Below are 19,265 nucleotides of genomic sequence, written 5' to 3'. Positions count from 1 at the left end.
ATTTCCTTGCTGTCCTTTCTGAAAAATCATTTAGTCAGTGATAGACTACACATTGAAAGATCAAGAGAGATACAAACACTCAATGGGCTCCTATTCAGCTGTTCATTAACTCAAATATCTAAACAGCCAGTCACATAGCAGCAGGTCACTACATTTAAACACGATCAACATGCTTTGAGCAGATAAGAAGGAAACAGTGACTCAAACAACCCATCTTTATAACCAAGGTATGCAGAAGAACTATGAACACACAGCTCATCGAACCAGAAGGACTACAGCAGCAGAAGACCACACCGGGTCCAAGCCTGTCAGTAAAAAACAGGACACTGAGGCTATAGTTCACACGTTCACTAAAATTAGACAATATAAGACTGAGTCGCTATTTCTGCTGCAAAATTCAATACACTATAGGAATTTTACACATTTTAGTCCCTCACAGACTTTACTATATCATATATGTGATCTGACGTGTGTTCCTGCATTTATCACTGAAAGCAAAAATTTTTGAAACAATAAATTAATAACTCAAAATTAAATATTGTGGCTGATGCCCGTCTCCTTAATTCAAAGGATATATTTACTAATATCCAAGGCTCTTTATATTACACTGCTGCAGAAGTGTGGTTTGACACTGGAGTATTGTTAGCAGTAGCTAGTTAACATTTGCATTTATAAAAGAATTTAATCCATTAAATTGGCAAGACTATCCAAATCCTGAGTAGGAAGACTTCAGCATGTTCAGAATGCAGCAGCCAGTCCTTACATACACATTACCCAGTACTGACATCACTATAACTTCCATTTCAGCACAGAATGACTGGAAGTGAATTCACCATGAAGAGTGCTGAGGGTGCTGACATTACTGTCGTCATTGGAACAAGCTTCCCGCTGACCTGAGGTCAGTTACAACTGTGTGCGTATTCAAAAGCAGACTCAAATCAGTGTTATTTTCACAGTGTGTGTGTGTGTGTGTGTGTGTGTGTGTGTGTGTGTGTGTGTGTGTGTGTGTGTGTGTGTGTGTGTCCACGGCATCATAGGATGCCTATGATGTCTATGATATCTTTTATGTTAAGCACATTGACTTTATTGCTGTGACATTTGCCATATAAATAAAATTACCATTAACATTTAATTATGGAAAAATTCGATGCACCGCATTAACTAAGAACAGTTCTCTGTGCTAAGTTTCATTGGACATAACGATAGCTCTCATAAACTCCAGTAACAATGAAGAAATCTTACAAATGTGCTGATTCTCGGTCAAGTTCTGTTGCTTGAACATTGCTGCCTCGGTGCACCTATACAGACAGAAGTTTTTTCATTTTTGAAGTAATCTGCTGATAGTTAGCGATCCAGTGGTATACAGCAAAAAGGAAATGTTAATTTAAAAAAAAATGCATATCTTTGTGTTCAAAATGAAACAAATTCATAATTTATTTCAATCTGAGAGATCTCAAAAATCGACATTTCCATATTTCTTAACCGAACACGCCCTTTGACGCACGACCGCTGCACGTGGCTTAATTTGTAGGTTGGTCGAATTGTGTTTTGTTTTGTTTTTAAGGAAGGATAGTCTCTGATCAAACCACCCCAAGCACCATAGCACTGCAGCGTGATGTTTGGAGACTAGAAACCGAAAGTTGTTACAGCAGAGATGGTAAACGAATCTTAAGTGAGTGGGCGGGCGCTGATCAGCTGAGCGGGAGAGTATATAAAGAGCTGAGCTGAAGCTTTCCGCTCAGCTGTTGTGTGAGCATCATTGTTTACCTGAGCACGACTGAAGACTTCAAGTTTCCGGAGAAGTTTGTTTTGCCTCAATAAGCCATCGCAAGGTAGGAAACTGAGCAAGCCTGTGAGAAATAACTGAAAAGTATTTTATTTCCTGAGCGTTTGTATCATAATGAGCTATTTTTGTATTCTTTCAGACTAGCCAACATGGATATAACTATAACTATGGTGGGTGGGTCCCACACCGTGAGGGTGAACCCACAGGACACAGTTGGCTCTCTGAAAATAAAAATCCAGAGCATGCTGGGAGTCGACCCCCAGAGGCAGAGGCTGGTTTTCATAAACGGCCAGAAGACCCCTCTCAACGACGACTCCAAACCCATCAGCTACTTCGGCTTACAGCACGGCTCCCAGGTGTCCCTGCTGGTCACCGAGCCTCCTCCGACCCAGGTGTTCCTCAGAAATGAAAAGGGACAAACGAGCACCTACGACATCAGGCTCAACGAGACTGTGAGCAACTTCAAGAACAGAGTCGAGAAAAGAGAGGGGGTGCCAGCGAGCCAGCAGAGGCTCATTCATGAAGGCCGGGAGATGCAGGGTGGCAAACTGGAGGACTACAACGTCAGAAACCACAGCACCATCGAGTTGACTTTACGTCTGAGAGGAGGCTGAGGACACTTTAACATGATTCATACACCAGGAAGCCCATGCATGTTATTTAATTTTAATGATATCGACCAATCTTGTATATATTTTTTAATTTATTAGTGCTTTTATTTTGAAGAAAAAAAAAACATTCCTCCAGATTGCACCGTCTGTGTTCATTAACCATTCTGTGTTAAAGTTTGTGTTTAAGTCACACAAACCACTGTGTTATGGATTCTGTCATGACAAATTCATGTTAACTGCACTGAATCCAGAAAATAAAGTTTCTAACGGAAGTTTATGTCTTTTTCACATTTCCTGTGTCTGTGTCAGCTGGGGAAGGGGGGAGGGGCTGTAGCTATATCGTATAGATCACAAGACAAACGGGTCCCATTAAAAGTAGTTCTAAAATCACAGTTTCAGTGTTTATAAGAGACTCTCAGTCATATAAATTTCCAAGTCGAGTATTTCAAGTGTTACAACATGTAATGGCACCAGTTCACTGTTGAAGTGCTAATCACAATAGTTATGTGAAAATCATTGATCAGATTAAGCAGATTTACAATAAACACAACAGTCTGTTGTATTATCTCAGTTATCTGGCTTTTATTACAGTTAGATACATTTATATACGAGATGTTTCCTGAAGATTTATCTTCATATTTCATTTTACAAACTTGGAGGATTTCAAAAAATGTGAGCAAAACTATTCTCTTCTTACTTTCTGAAAAATCACCATAAGCTGAATATTTTAGAGTATTTGGTGTTTAATCACTGGTAGGCTACAGAGTGTGAGAAAGAGAAATATATTCAGTGGCCACATTATTAGGTACACCACTCGACTGCGCATTATTGCTTATAACGAACCAGCTAAGCACACGGCAGCAATTAGATGGAATTGAACTGAATATAAACCTTGCAGATCTGGTCAAGGTGGCCTCCCGAAGTTCAAAGTGAGCATTAGAATGTGGAAGAAAAGTGATTTAAGTGAGTGAGAGAGAGATACAAACACTCACTGGGCTACTGTTCAGCTGTTCATTAACTCAAATATCTAATGCAGAAGAACTATGAACACACAGCTCATCGAGCCAGAAGGACTACAGCAGCAGAAGACCACCGGGTATCAATCATGTCTGTGAAAAACAGGACACTGAGGCTATAATTCACACATGTTCACTAAAATTAGACAATGGAAGGCTGAGTCTCTATTTCTGCTGCAACATTCAGATGGCAGAGTCATAATTTGGTGTTAATGATATAACAACATGGATCAATGTTTCCTTGTATGAACAGTTCAAGCTGTTACTGCTAGTTTAGTGGGAGATATTTTCTTAGCACACTTTGAGACCCTTATTACTGCCGAACATCATTTAGTCACCACAGATTAAATAATTACTGTTGCTGTCCATGTCCATCCCTTTATGACCACAGTACCAAGCTTCTGTTCTGACCATTCTGTTGTGTTTCCATGTAATTCAGATCTTAAAAAGAACATTTCTGGTGTGACATCAATACAATGTAGGAATTTTACATAATTTAGTCCCCCACAGACTCTACTATATCATATATGTGATGTCTGTTCCTGCATATATCACTGGCAGCAAACATTGTGAAACAATAAATTAATAAGTGAAAATGAAACATTGTGGCTGATGCCAATGTCCTTAATTCAAAGGAGCTACATCAGCAATAAATTTGCTAATATCCAAGGCTCTTTATATTACACTGCTGCAGAAGTGTGGTTTGACACTGGAGTATTGTTAGCAGTAGCTAGTTAACATTTGCATTTATAAAAGAATTTAATCCAAGGAATTGGCAAGACTATCCAAATCCTGAGTAGGAAGACTTCAGCATGTTCAGAATGCAGCAGCCAGTCCTTACATACACATTACTGAAAGGGAATTCACCATTAAGAGTCCTGAGGGTGCTGACATTACTGTCGTCATTGGAACAAGCTTCCCGCTGACCCGAGGTCAGTTACAACTGTCTGTACATTCAAAAGTAGACTCAAATCAGTTTTATTTTCACAGTGTGTGTGTGTGTGTCAGTGCATATATACAGTCAGAAGTTTTCTCCAGTATTGAAATAATCCGCAACACATCCAGTAGAATAAAGCGAAAAGCAAATGTTCATAAATAGTTTGCATATCTTTGTGTTCAAAATTAAACAGAATCATACTTTATTTGATTCCGAGTTACCAAAAGAGAGATCTGAAAAAAATCGGGATTTCCATATTTCTTAACCTAACACGCCCTTTGTAGGTTGGTCGTAAACACGTGTTTTGTTTTGTTTTGTTTTGTTTATAAAGAAGGATAGTCTCTGATCAAAATACCCCAAGCACCATAGCACTGCGTGATGTTTGGACACTAGAAACCGAAAGTTATTACATCAGAGTTAAACGAATCTTAAGTGAGTGGGCGGGCGCTGATCAGCTGTTGTGTGAGCATCATTGTTTACCTAAATACTTCAAATTTCCGAAGTTTGTTTTGCCTCGATAAGCCATCGCAAGGTAGGAAGCTGGGCGAGCCTGCGAGAAATAACAGAAAACTCTTTTTTTCGGGTGTAATTTAAAGAACTATTTTTTGATTCTTTCAGACTACAGTCAAAATGGATATAACTATCACTATGGTGGGTGAGTCCCTTAACCTGAGGGTGAACCCACAGGACACAGTTGAATCTCTGAAAATAAAAATCTACGAGAAACTGGGAGACGACCCTCAGACTTCGTGGATAAACCTGTTTGGTCAGGTGTCAAGGGGTTGTTTTGATCAACCTCCAAACGATCATTTGACGAGCATATGACGCATATGGGGGTTTCCAAAACAGCGCCCCTACAGGTGACAGGACGCAACTCCACGTGATATCGTCAGATTTGAAATATATATAATTCCATATTTAAAATGTTATAGCAGCATTTTTTTGTAGTTGCTTTAGTCTTTTTTTTTATTGTTGACAGGCAACAGAGAGAGAAACAGGAAGATAAAGACTGACTATCCAATTTACTAGGTACATCTGTTCAGCTGCTCGTAAACAAAAATATCTGAACTTCCGATCACAAGCTGCATATAGGTGCATTTAAATAGGTAGGGCCAGTAACGCCTGCTGAAGTTGAAACCGAACATCAGAATGGGGAAGAAAGGTGATCTACGTTTGTTGCTGTTAGGTGGTATGCAGCCGAGGTGCAGGAGGTGTCAGTCCTGTGAGTCAAAACAGGAAACTGATCATAGTTCACACAGGCTCAGCAACACTGGAGTTTTTATTGGACAACTGGTCTGAATCTCGATGTCTGCTGTGATATTCAGCCGGTAAAGTCAGGATTGGCATAAATATGAAAGCATGGCTCCAACCCGTCTAGTGTGAAGGGTTGAGAGTGGTGGTGATGTAATGGTAAGGTGTTTTTTTTTTCTTAGCACACTTTGAGACCCTCATTTCTACCGAGGATCATTTCGTCACCGCATTGTTGGTCACCATGACAATCCTTTATCACAGTGCACCCATCTCTGTTCTACCCTTTCTGTTTTGTTTCCCTGTAAATCATGTCTAAAAAAGTACAGTCAACTAAAATTAGACTGATTTCTGCCTGGTAATCCTGTCGGCAGCTGTTTCCCAGCTGTTCATCCCCCACTTAGTGGATAAACCTGTTTGGTCAGGTATCAAGGGGTTGTTTTGATCAACCTCCAAACGATCATTTGACGAGCATATGACGCATATGGGGGTTTCCAAAACAGCGCCCCTACAGGTGGCAGGACGCAACTCCACGTGATATCGTCAGATGGCAAATAAACAGCATTTCACTTTAAAGGGCTCTTTGCTTGGCATGCCAACGAATTTTAAACGTATTTCGTGGTATCTAACGCAATTTGTTCTCCACAGAGTCCACAGTGTGATGTGTGTGCCCGCACACATAACCAACAGTATTACCTTTAAAACACAAATGAATAACTATTGTTGCCATTACTGAAGTCACTTCTTTGTTTCCCAGTTCAGCACAGAATTATTTTTAAAATCCTTCAGTGGTTTTGACCCCCAATACATCTATTATAGGCCTACCCAGGTGACCAGATGCCCCTCTTTATGTGGGTTTGTACAGCATTTCTATTCCTTGTCCCACTTTTTGAGACAATGTCCCGCACTTAGACTGACTCCACAGGCCAGGCATTTTTCTTAAGTCTAGATTTTGTGAAGGAAAGGCTTTTTAATTACAGCATTAGAGCCAAGTCATGCTTAGACAATAGAAACTGAAAGTTGTTATGGCAGAGAGGGAAAACGAACCTTAGGTGAGTGTGAGGGTGTGGATCAGCTGAGGCAGAATGTATATAAAGGCTGAGCCCTTCAACTTAGCTGCTGCTGCTCGAGCATCATTTACGTTTCCACATTTGAAGACTTGAAGTGAAAAAGTCATCACAAGGTAGGAAGCTGATAAAGAACTGAAAAGTCATTTTTCCCCAGTGTGTGTGTTTTCTAATGGACTATTTTGAATTCTTTCAGACTACAACCAACATGGATATAACTATTAACATGCTGGGTGAGTCCCACACTCTGACCGTGAACCCAGAGGACACAGTTGGCTCTCTGAAAATAAAAATCTACGAGAAACTGGAAGTCAACCCTCAGACGCAGAAACTGGTTTCCATAAACGGCCAGAACACCCCTCTCAACGATGACTCCAAACCCATCAGCTACTACGGCTTACAGCACGGCTCCCAGGTGTCCCTGCTGGTCACCGAGCCTCCTCCGCCTGCTCCCATCCAGGTGTTCCTCAGAAATGAAAAGGGACACTCCAGCACCTACGACATCAAGCTCGACGAGACTGTGAGCAACTTCAAGAACAGAGTCGAGAAAAGAGAGAGGGGTGCCAGCGAGCCAGCAGAGGCTCATTCATGAAGGCCGACAGATGCAGGATGGCAAACTGGAGGACTACAACGTCAGAAACCACAGCACCATCTACATGTTTTTCCGTCTGAGAGGAGGCTGAGGACACTTTAACATGATTCATACACCAGAAAAAAAAAATGTATACTATAGAATCTTAATAAGTTTGACTAATCTTGTATTTATTTATTTTATTCACTGTTCTCATTATGTGTTGTGTAACAAGTTAACAAATCTGTGTTTTCATTTGGCACAACGAACAACTGTAATTCATACAAATCAGCATTTTATGGACTCTGTCATGACAAATACATGTTACCTGCACTGATTACAGAGAATAAAGTTTCCAATAGAAGTTTTTCTCTCTTCGCATTTCCTGTGTCTGTGACAGCTCAAGAAGAGAGGGAGGGGGACTGTCATTCTTAAAGTTTATGAGACTCTCAGTCATATAAACTAATGTATTTTACTAGATAAATTTTAAAATATATATAATTCCAGTCGAGTATTTAAAATGTTATAGCAGCATTTTTATTTTATTTTATTTTTTTTGTAGTTGCTTTAGTCTTTTATTTTTTATCGTTGACAGGCAACAGAGAGAGAAACAGGAAGATAAAGACTGACTATCCAATTTACTAGGTACATCTGTTCAGCTGCTCGTAAACAAAAATATCTTAACTTCCGATCACAAGCTGCATATAGGTGCATTTAAATATGTAGGTAGGGCCAGTAACGCCTGCTGAAGTTGAAACCGAACATCAGAATGGGGAGGAAAGGTGATCTACGTTTGTTGCTGTTAGGTGGTATGCAGCCGAGGTGCAGGAGGTGTCAGTCCTGTGAGTCAAAACAGGAAACTGATCATAGTTCACACAGGCTCAGCAACACTGGTGTTTTTATTGGACAACTGGTCTGAATCTCGATGTCTGCTGTGATATTCAGCCGGTAAAGTCAGGATTGGCATAAATATGAAAGCATGGCTCCAACCCGTCTAGTGTGAAGGGTTGAGAGTGGTGGTGATGTAATGGTAAGGTGTTTTTTTTTCTTAGCACACTTTGAGACCCTCATTTCTACCGAGGATCATTTCGTTACCGCATTGTTGGTCACCATGACAATTCCTTATCACAGTGCACCCATCTCTGTTCTACCCTTTCTGTTTTGTTTCCCTGTAAATCATGTCTAAACAAGTACAGTCAACTAAAATTAGACCGATTTTTTCCTGGTAATCCTGTCAGCAGCTGTTTCCCAGCTGTTCATCCCCCACTTAGTGGATAAACCTGTTTTGTCAGGTATCAAGGGGTTGTTTTGATCAACCTCCAAACGATCATTTGACGAGCATATGACGCATATGGGGGTTTCCAAAACAGCGCCCCTACAGGTGGCAGGACGCAACTCCACGTGATATCGTCAGATGGCAAATAAACAGCATTTCACTTTAAAGGGCTCTTTGCTTGGCATGCCAACGAATTTTAAACGTATTTCGTGGTATCTAACGCAATTTGTTCTCCACAGAGTCCACAGTGTGATGTGTGTGCCCGCACACATAACCAACAGTATTACCTTTAAAACACAAATGAATAACTATTGTTGCCATTACTGAAGTCACTTCTTTGATTACTGAAGTCACTTCTTTGTTTCCCAGTTCAGCACAGAATTATTTTTAAAATCCTTCAGTGGTTTTGACCCCCAATACATCTATTATAGGCCTACCCAGGTGACCAGATGCCCCTCTTTATGTGGGTTTGTACAGCATTTCTATTCCTTGTCCCACTTTTTAAGACAATGTCCCGCACTTAGACTGACTCGAGTCAGTCTAAGTGCGGGACACCTGGACTGCCATCTGTGGTCTTCAGCATGATCACAATGTGTTATTTATGTATTTTGACTGGCTTACAATGACAGGACAGTAAGCATTATCAGTGCACATGGAATAAAAGCATGTAGTTGTCACTCTAACATTGATGAGGATTTTTCTTTGGCTCTTTTGAACCAAAACAGGTTGGAAAATCCCCTGGAATTAACAGCAATCGAGAATGAATTGCTTTCTTCTCTTCTGTGTTATTATGATGTGCAAAGACTAGCCATAAAAGGAGTCTTTTAGGTTGCCCCGATGAGACGATGTAATTGTTTTACTTTTATACTGGTAAAATGTGAAGGATTATTCATACCATTGTACTAGTCATTTACAGACATGCAAGAAATTAAATGCATACCCTGAACTCTTGACCCGTACACGAAGAGATATTGTTGCACTGAAGCTGTTGCAGAGGCATGTGTTGTACAAATACTTCAAAAACTTGTGTTTGCCACTTGCATGTACACATTGCTTCTGTGGTTCCGGTCTGTAATGTGTTTTGTTATGGAAATTTTAACAATAACCTGCAACACACCCAGTGAGCTTGATTTGAAGTGGGTTTAATAAACACATTGCAATGTGGAGAGAGCATCCCAGTGAAACACTAGGATCATCCCACTATCTGTTTAACGTCTCCCATTACAATGGCCTCACTGTGTTAACATTCCACATGCATGTAAACTGGTGATGGGAGTGCTCGTAAAGTGAGAAAGTGATATTACTATAACTAATGTGATATGATTAAACATGTGATTAATACAAGAGAAAAGAAATTTGCCTCCACAGTTTCTATATAGTTTTGTCTTCTGAGCCTGTTGGCAGAGAATGCTATTTGTGTGCAACTTAATAAAAACATATCAAACATATTTCTCTTTCAATAGATTTTATTTATTTATACTTGTATGTTTTGTCAGTGCCCTTACGATTATTGTGGTGCTGATTCAAAGAAGACCAGTAAGTCTAAGGCAGATTAAAGCCCAACTTAGGCATTCATTAAGTGAATCCACAACTCACTGTTACTATAACACAGGACACTTTATTAAAGTGGATGAAACAGGAATACAGGAAAACAGCACTGCAGGGCAGTCAATCAGTGAACTTGATTATGAATCCAATGCGAGGGGCTTTACATAATCAACTGTGTACAAAAAGTCAATAGTGCCTGTCAGGTACGCTGGAATCATACACGTTACCATCAACAGTATCATTGTGAATGTTACACACTTAAAGAAAGTTTACGATGAGCAACATTTACTGACAATAGCCATACACAGGTAAATGTGTAGTAAATGGTAGTGCAGTAAATCTGCCTAGGACGATATTAAATACACGATACACTTACGACTTCATATATGTCACATCGTTTGTAACGAGCCACGGAAAGCACCACCGGGCACTGCAGACGTGAAGGCGCGTGGATACCGTCTGTGCCTGAGTGAAGGCAGCGACTCGGTTGAGCAGCTCCTGTGGAGGTTTGGTGAAGACCATACTTCTCACCCAGCCTGCTGACGATGTGCAGGGGCATCTGGATTTATAACACGAATTGCTAGTGTCGCCGTCATCAGGTGTAGCCATTTGAAAACACTAGAAATGGGCGTAATGCATTAGATGCTGGCTACCGCGCAGCTAACATTTAGCCTAAAGTAAGAGTTGAATGAACTATTCAGCCTCGTGTAATTTCAGCTAAGCCCAGGAGCGTCTTAGAGTCTATAATTTATAAAAGAAATGCAAGTTTCCATAAAAAATAGCGGACTTACCGGCTGCTTCGCTGTCCCGGTGTTGTGCCAAAAAGTGATTGTCTGCCAAAAACTGATTTCTGGTATTTGCCAAAAACTGATTGCTTGTATTTAAACTGCTATAAATAACTTGTTGGTCTATAATATGTGAAACATATTATAGTCACATGTATCCCTCATAAATGATATCACATCATCTTGAGCAACAAACAACATTCCTGTAACAAGGTAGAAGCCGCAATCAGTTTTTGGCAGTGACCTTTATGTATCCTTTATTTATGCAGTTAAAAAAGTTATTGTTGACTTTAAAATATTCTCTTTTAAGCCTAATCTGGCCAAGAGGACAGCTGAAATTGCAACAAAGGCAAAAATAGTTCTGTAAAGATATTTTAAGTGGACAATAGGGAGCTGATTGATTATAATGTAAGTACAATAACACAGTTACAAAGATACTTGAGAAAGAGGTCATTTTTTAATTTTATATATAACCCATTTGTAATACCTGTTCACCAAAGTCTATTTAGCAACATACGTAACGATATTACACCTAAAAAACACATGGAAACATTGGAAATCACTTTTTGGCAGGCAATCACTTTTTGGCACAACACCGGTATGTGTTGTTGTTGTGGTGACGAAACTTCCGTCGACTGACGATTGGTAGTCTAAAGTGGGATTCAGCACTCCTATTGGGCCAGACTCTGTGAATGCAATAGAATACAAATACATCAAAAGAAATACCATCACAGGTCACAAGAGTAGGAACACAAAGTGTCAAAGGAAATCTATGACGTTCATCTCAGCTGAAGGCATAGTAGAAGTCGCCGCGGAATCGAGGGAAGACCCCGCATGTCTAAAGAGAAAGTTCAGGGAGATCTGCAACCCAGAGACCAATGTCATAATGGAGAGGCATAACTTTAACAAAAGACAACAGAAACCCGGTGAAACCATTGAAGCATATGTGAGCACGTTAAAGAACATGGCCAGAACCTGCAGCTTTGGTGCACTAAAAGACGAGTTAATCAGAGACAGATTAGTATGTGGTATAACCAGTGACAGCGTCAGACGTTCCCTGCTTAAAGAGACGGAACTCACTCTTACCAAGGTGGTGCGTATATGCCAAATAAGCGAGCTCACAGATCAACATAGCAAAGCCCTCTCTACACCAAAGCATATTACATCTGCTAGTGTGGACACTGTACAGATTAAACATGGCAAGTTCAAAGGAAAACAAATAAACCTCTAACGAACATTCAAAATTGCAGAAACTGTGGGGGTTCGCATCCAGCCAAAAGGGAGCAATGTCCTGCTTTCGGACAACAGTGTCACGTCTGCAAAAAATACAATCATTACAAAAAACAATGCAGATCAGCAAAACCGCATCACAGAGGCCAACAAGTGAACCAAATTTCAGAGGATGCTGACCCAGACAGTGATGAGACATTTTGCATTGAACACCTAACAATGGAGGGCAAGAACAATCACAACAAAGAAGGATACTGCACAGTAAAAGTTTTTGATAAGGCCCTCAAACTAAAAGTAGACACTGGGGCAAAGTGCAACGTAATCTCACTAGACACTTACAGAAACATCGGCAACAACAAAACCCTACTCAAGTCACAAAAACAGGTAAATCTCGTTGCTTTCGGAGGCACGAAGATCAAGACCACAGGCACAGTTACTCTCAAGTGCAAGCTAGCTGGACAGTTGTATAACCTGCAATTCCAAGTTGTAAAACACGATGTGCAACCCATCATCGGATTATTCAATTCAATTCAATTCAATTTTATTTATATAGCGCCAAATCACAACAAAAGTCGCCTCAAGGCGGATTAAAGGACAGCGTGCGAATGAAACTGGTTAGTTTCAGCAAGGAAGCCTACCAGGTTGACACAGATCAGGATGAGACACTGGCGCAGAAAGTGTTTCATGAATACACAGACCTGTTTAAAGATGAAGTCGGTGACTTACCTGTAACTTACTCAATGAAACTCACTCCAAATGTGTCACCTGTCGTCAACCCTCCAAGACACGTTCCTGTTCCTATGCAGAAAAGAGTTAAAGAGGAACTCCAAAGAATGCAGGCCCTGGGAGTAATTGAACCAGTGGAGGAGCCCACGGAATGGGTATCTAACATGGTTGCAACACACAAAAAGAATACAGATGATGTTCGTATCTGCATTGATCCAAGGGATCTGAACAAGGCACTAATGCGACCTCACCATCCCATGCGAACTGTGGAGGAAGTAGCTGCTCAGATGTCGGGAGCAACCATCTTCTCAGTTCTGGATGCAAAGAGCTCCGTCTGGCAAATCAAACTAGATCCTGCCTCATGTCTTCTCACTACATTTGCAACACCTTTCGGCAGATTCAAATTCCTGAGGATGCCCTTTGGCATCAACACCGCTTCTGAAGTCTTCCAGAGAGCCATGGAACAAATATTCATGGGATATCCATGCGCAGTGATTGACGACATCATAGTGGGAGGCAAAGGAATAGAGGAGCATGACAAAAATTTAAAAAAAGTTCTGGAGCGGGCCAGACAAGTAAAACTCAAACTGAATCCAAAAAAGTGCAAGTTCAGACTTAAAGAAGTGAGCTACGTGGGACACATATTCACTGACGAAGGACTAAAAGCAGATCCAACTAAAATCTCCGCGATCAATGAAATGCCACCACCAGAGGACAAGACGTCTCTCCAACGTTTCCTGGGAATGATCAACTACCTGGGCAAATTCATCCCAAACTTAAGTGAACTGTCAGCACCACTTCGTCAGTTGCTTCACAAGGATGTGGTGTGGAGCTGGACTCAACATCAGCAGGATGCTTTCAACAAACTTAAAGCATGCCTCACTAGCCCACCAGTACTTCAATACTATGACATGCACAAGCCAGTGACTCTCACATGTGACGCTTCCCAGCATGGTCTGGGGGCTGCATGCCTTCAGGACGACAAACCTGTGGCATATGCATCAAGAACTTTAACTCCAACGGAGAGAAGGTACGCTCAGATAGAGAAGGAGTTACTAGCTGTAGTGTTCGCATGTTACAGGTTTTACGACTACATCTACGGAAAGCCAGTGGTGATTGAAACTGACCACCAGCCTTTGGTCACAATCCAAAACAAACCTTTCCACACAGTCCCGGCACGGCTACAGCGCATGATGCTACGATTACAAAAGTTCAACTTGACTCTGGTGTACAAGAAAGGCAAACACCTTTACATCGCAGACACACTCTCTCGCACACCAACGCTGGATGAGCAACCTCTAAAGGAAGAGGAGCGCGACTTCGAGGTAATGTCACTTCAGCTCATCTCACCAAAACGCCTACAAGAGCTCACCGAACACACCTCGAAGGACGCTACCCTACAGACACTTGCTCGCTACATCCAGCAGAGGTGGCCAAAACAAGCAAGTAGTGTGCCTATAGAAATAAAACCATTCTTCAGCTACCACGATGAACTAATCATCAACAACAATGTCATTATGAAAGGCAACAGAGCCATCGTTCCAGCATCACTACATGAAACCTATCTACAGGAACTACACAAGGGACATCCAGGCATGGAGTCTACAAAAAGGAGAGCAAGGGACAACGTATTCTGGCTGACAATAAACTCTGACATTGAGAACAAAGTCAAATCATGCAGCATTTGCAACAGTCTAAAGCCTCACCAACAAAAACAACCCCTGAAACTACACCAAATTCCTGATCTTCCCTGGTCCATCACAGCCACAGACATATTCGAATGGGACAACCGCCACTACCTTGTGCTCGTGGATTAATATTCTGGATGGTTTGAAATAGATAAACTTGAAAACCTAACATCTGCCTCAGTCATTAACAAACTCAAACACCACTTCTCAGTACATGGGATACCACAGAAACTGTACTCAGACAATGGCACCCAGTTTACCAGCCAGAACTTTCGTGAGTTTGCCACACACTGGGAGTTCATACATTTCACAAGCAGCCCTGAGTTCCCTCAGTCAAATGGACTCAGTGAAAGAGCTGTCCGGAGGGCTAAAAGACTCCTTGAAACATCAAAAAGAGATGGAACTGATTTCTATTTGAACCTGTTACATCTATGCAACACGCCACGAGACAACATTCTTGGCTCACCAGCACAGAGGCTGCTATCAAGACGAACGCGGTCAACCCTTCCTGTGTGCAAAAAACTGCTAACACCAACAGCAAAAGTGACAACCACTACCAAAACTCAACTCACAAAAAAGCGTAAATCTCAAAAACAGCACTACGACAAGTCCAGCAAGCTGCTCAGTCCATTAACACCAAACGAGGTGGTGAGATTACAAACACAGAGAGGACATGACAAGATTGGAGTTGTAAGTAAAGTATGTGCTGAACCTCGCTCTTATGTCGTTGAGTCGGGTGGAAAAGAATACAGGCGCAACAGACAACATCTTCTGCCTGTGAGCGAGCCTCAACCCGAAAAGCTCGCTACAACACAAGATGAACTGGACACATCTCGACGAGCGGATGAAACTGAACCTAATAAAACACAAACCAACAAACATGAAACAATTCAAGTTCAACTCGACCCACCACAACATGGCACAAAACAGTCAGAACAGGTGATAACACCTACAAAATGCCAAGTACGCTCTGATGACAACTTGTACCGAACCAGATCTGGTAGAGTGTCTAAACCGAATAGTAAATACGTGGATTAAAAGCACACTGGTGCTGTATTTTCTGTTTTGAAATGTGTTTTATCTCGTGTTATGTTATTGCATACTTGTCGCAGTTATGACAATGATTACTGTGAATTTCATTTGATATTTGAACCTTCATTTTGTTGTGTAATCCATAACCTGATAAGTTCTTCCATTACGGTGGTGTTGTTTGATTTGGGTTTGCCTGAAAAGTGCAAAACTAAGAAGAAAAAAAAAACTGAAAAGGGGGATGTAGATAACAGCAATGTTATGTTTGTCCATACTGCCTCCTGTTTCTGCTGTTACGGAGAGTTCCAGCAGGTGTCGCTGTGGTTCTCTCTAGGGGTTATGTGTACTTCCTGTTACGAGTGTACGGACGTTCATGTTGGCTGCTAATAAACGCCTGGCATACAGTTACAGCGGACTGATTATTATAAGCAAACCTACAACCTGTAAAAGTTTCAGTCACCGGCGACATTTTTTCATCAGCAGAACGTTGACCGTCATCACAATGAACCTAATTCGATGACGTCACAAAAGTCAGATCGAAGCACGACCAATCAAAATCTTGACTTTTATCTCTGAAAATCCTCAAATAGCCGTTAGTTCGCAGTGTTCCTCACAGCAATCAGTTGCGATTAGTTCACATTTGCTCCGTATTTTTAAACGGTTTGCTAAAGCGATTTAAACTCTTTTTCAAGGACATTTTAAAAGTTCTACACCAATCAGCTAAAAGTTTGACAGCTGTACCGACCAGTTTCCTCCAGTCTATTAAAGCAGACTGTTTTCAAAAAAATGGATAGAGGAGGCGGCTCACAAAACCATGACGATGGTGAACAAAACCACGTTGGTGTAGGGCTAGCAGTCGATGAGCTGGTTTTGGAATGGCTGCAACAGAGAAATCTTATAGCAGTTCACATGATGTTCCCCTGGCTTGAAATCGATCAGTTGCTTGGTTTAGTTGATAATCAACTGCCACAACAAGAGGAGGCAGTTGATGTTCCAGTAGGAGGCATCGAAATAAATCCTCCCCAGGAAATAGCAGGACCCTGGGAAAATAATAGAGCAGAGATGGGAGTAGCCGATAACATTGAAAGAAATCTACCCCAACAAATAGAACGACCCTTGGTCATTAATGGAGCAGAGATGGGAGTAGGAGATAACAGAGAAAGAAATCCACCCCAACAAATAGAACAACCATTGGTCATTCATTTAGCAGAGATGGGAGAAGGAGATTACAGAGAAAGAAATCCACCTCTAGAAATAGAACAACCCTTGTACAATAATGGAGCAGAAGAAGATCCAATGGACGAAATGAGGTGGTGGTGGGAAGATGAGGGGTCTGAGAGCGACACTGAAAGTGTTCCTGATAGTGACACAGATGACAGTGATGACGATGGAGACAATGGCCAGGATGCTCCTGTGCTATTGCCCCCCAACCCAGTACCAGGCGGTTCGAGGAGGAGACCAAGGGAGGAGGAGGAGGATGAAGAAGAGGATGGGAGAGCTAGAAAAATGTCTAAACACTGAATTTTGAGCTGAACTGGACAGTCAGTGTTGCACCCATCTTTCAAAGCTACATGTGTCCTACATTGTGTTTCTTTCTGCAGAGGAGCTTGCATCTAATAAAAGCAGCAGGAACAAACACAGGAAACAAATAAAAAGGAAAAAGTGAAAAACTGCAAAGCAGAAAAGGAGGAAACAGAGACTCAACGAAGGAAGATAAATAACAGAAAGAAAAGAAGAAAATGTCATGGCTGTGTGAAGGCAGGCAGGCACCCAAGAGCAGGACTCACAGAGGCAAACGTGAAGTCAAAACACCCATCTTTATTGGGAGTTTGCCAATTGAACAGAAAACTAACTAAACTGGGAAAGCAACAGAATGAAGAACGACGCAACGACGAGCAGGGGAAGACTCAGACACTAAATACAAGAGGTGAACAGGACTGAAAGGAAACAGCTGGGAGACACGGCTGACACTGATTACACAGACGAGACAGGTCTACATGTAACATGCTCAGAGACTGAATCTTGGCTGGCCCCCTCTGACCCACGGACTTAGTTTCCTGCCACCAGGGACCTGTTTACCAGACTTCCCCTATACCACCTGTGACCCAGTATGATTGTGCATACAAGTGGAAAGCAACATATGTGTCTCATATCACTGGTACCTTGTTAGATGGGGATGATTGTGATCTCACTGGTCGCAGACATGGAGGGAGTGGTGCTATTGGTTGGCTCCCACATTAGGAAGGCGGGGTTGGGGCCTTCCTATCATCATTGTGCTAACGTAATTATACAATAGCATTTACAACACCACCATCTTCAAATAGAAAAACACATTATGGAATGCTATCAGTTGTGTATTGGCCTCCCCAAACCCTGGACCTCAACATTAGTGAATAGTGGGATCATCTTGACAGAGAGGGAAGGAAAGGCAGCCAACATCCAAAGAAGAGCTTTGAATGCATGTCTTTATCCTGTCTTCCTTCTCACCCCAACCGGTCGCAGCAGATGACCGCCCCTCCCTGAGCCTGGTTCTGCCGGAGGTTTCTTCCTGTTAAAAGGGAGTTTTTCCTTCCCACTGTTGCCAAAGTGCTTGCTCATAGGGGATCATATGATTGTTGGGTTTTTCCCTGTATCTATTATTGTACGATCTACTGTACAATATAAAGTGCTGTGAGGCGACTGTTGTTTTGATTTGGTGCAATATAAATAAAATTGAATGAATTGAATTGAATTGAATTGAATTGAATTGAATGTCCTTCAAGAAGCCTGGAGAACTTTTCCTGAAGACTACTTTCGCTATAATAAAAACAAAATTTCAGAATTAAAGCAAAGGTAATAACTAGTTTGGGTGTTGTAGTCCTTTAATAATCAAGGAAAAGTAGTAAATCCACAATTTTAAAAAATGCTTTTATTATAAATAATCCTGGTGTGGATTACACATCAAACCAATGTTTTACAGGCAGAACATTGCTCATCTGAGGTTTTACAGACCCAGAGTGAAATTCACACAAGTTCAGCTTTCATCACCTGATCAGTGCACCACTGAAGCAGACCCACTCTGCTCTGTCTTTGAAGATTCACCATGAGAAATTGGCATTCCTTGCTCTAACTGTCCACAATATGAAAGTCACAGGAAAAACCGACATGTCTTTTTTTTATGTTTGTTTGTTTGTTTGTTTGTTTGTTTTAACCCACTGTGGTGCCACTTAAAATCCCTGTGTTTGAACAGTACACTTCAATTCTGCTTTGTGCTGTAAGTGAAAGACAGTTATTACAAAACACTTTCAGTTATCACACAGAAAGTGTTTTGTTTTTCATCTGCATGGCAGGAGGTAGTAATGGCAGATAATCAATTAATCTATTAATTTATTAATCAATTAATATCAAAGTATCCTTTATTTAAAATGTATTTAGTGCAACAATGATGATGATGATAATAATAATACTAAAAGTAACAACATGTTTTATGTTCATCTGCAAAACAGTTGGATTAAAAAAAACAGAGTCAAAGGTTTAGCAAGAATTAGGCAGTTTATTTATTTGCTTACAGTATTTCACATTACACAATATCTCACTATAATGTAGCGTTCACTTGACTTTGAAATTATCTGTCAGTGATACAGTAAACAAGATGCAACAACTGCTATGTACACTTTAGTTTTTGACAATATATACAATATAGTACTTAAAGGAACACACTCCACTTTTTTTTGGAAATAGGCTCATTCTCCATCTCCCTCAGAGTTA

The 19,265-nt window shown here is 41.1% G+C and overlaps 1 protein-coding gene and 1 pseudogene across 1 annotated transcript; both read left to right on the top strand.

Moving 5' to 3' along the window:
* The first annotated feature begins 1,697 nt into the window (after positions 1-1,697).
* Positions 1,698-2,665, top strand: LOC120726244 (polyubiquitin-like). The gene is made up of 2 exons (XM_040019664.1): positions 1,698-1,832; positions 1,926-2,665. The coding sequence occupies exon 2, from the start codon at positions 1,936-1,938 to the stop codon at positions 2,398-2,400; it is 465 nt and encodes a 154-aa protein (XP_039875598.1). The 5' UTR covers positions 1,698-1,832; positions 1,926-1,935; the 3' UTR covers positions 2,401-2,665.
* A 2,109-nt stretch (positions 2,666-4,774) lies between these two features.
* LOC120726183 lies at positions 4,775-10,150 on the top strand (annotated as a pseudogene).
* The last annotated feature ends 9,115 nt before the right edge of the window (positions 10,151-19,265 follow it).

This window comes from Simochromis diagramma, unplaced genomic scaffold, assembly GCF_900408965.1.
Source record: "Simochromis diagramma unplaced genomic scaffold, fSimDia1.1 OVJJ01000822.1, whole genome shotgun sequence".
Lineage (NCBI taxonomy): Eukaryota > Metazoa > Chordata > Actinopteri > Cichliformes > Cichlidae > Simochromis > Simochromis diagramma.
The sequence above is the reverse complement of the archived record's forward strand: the minus strand, read 5'-3'. Positions and strand labels throughout refer to the sequence as shown.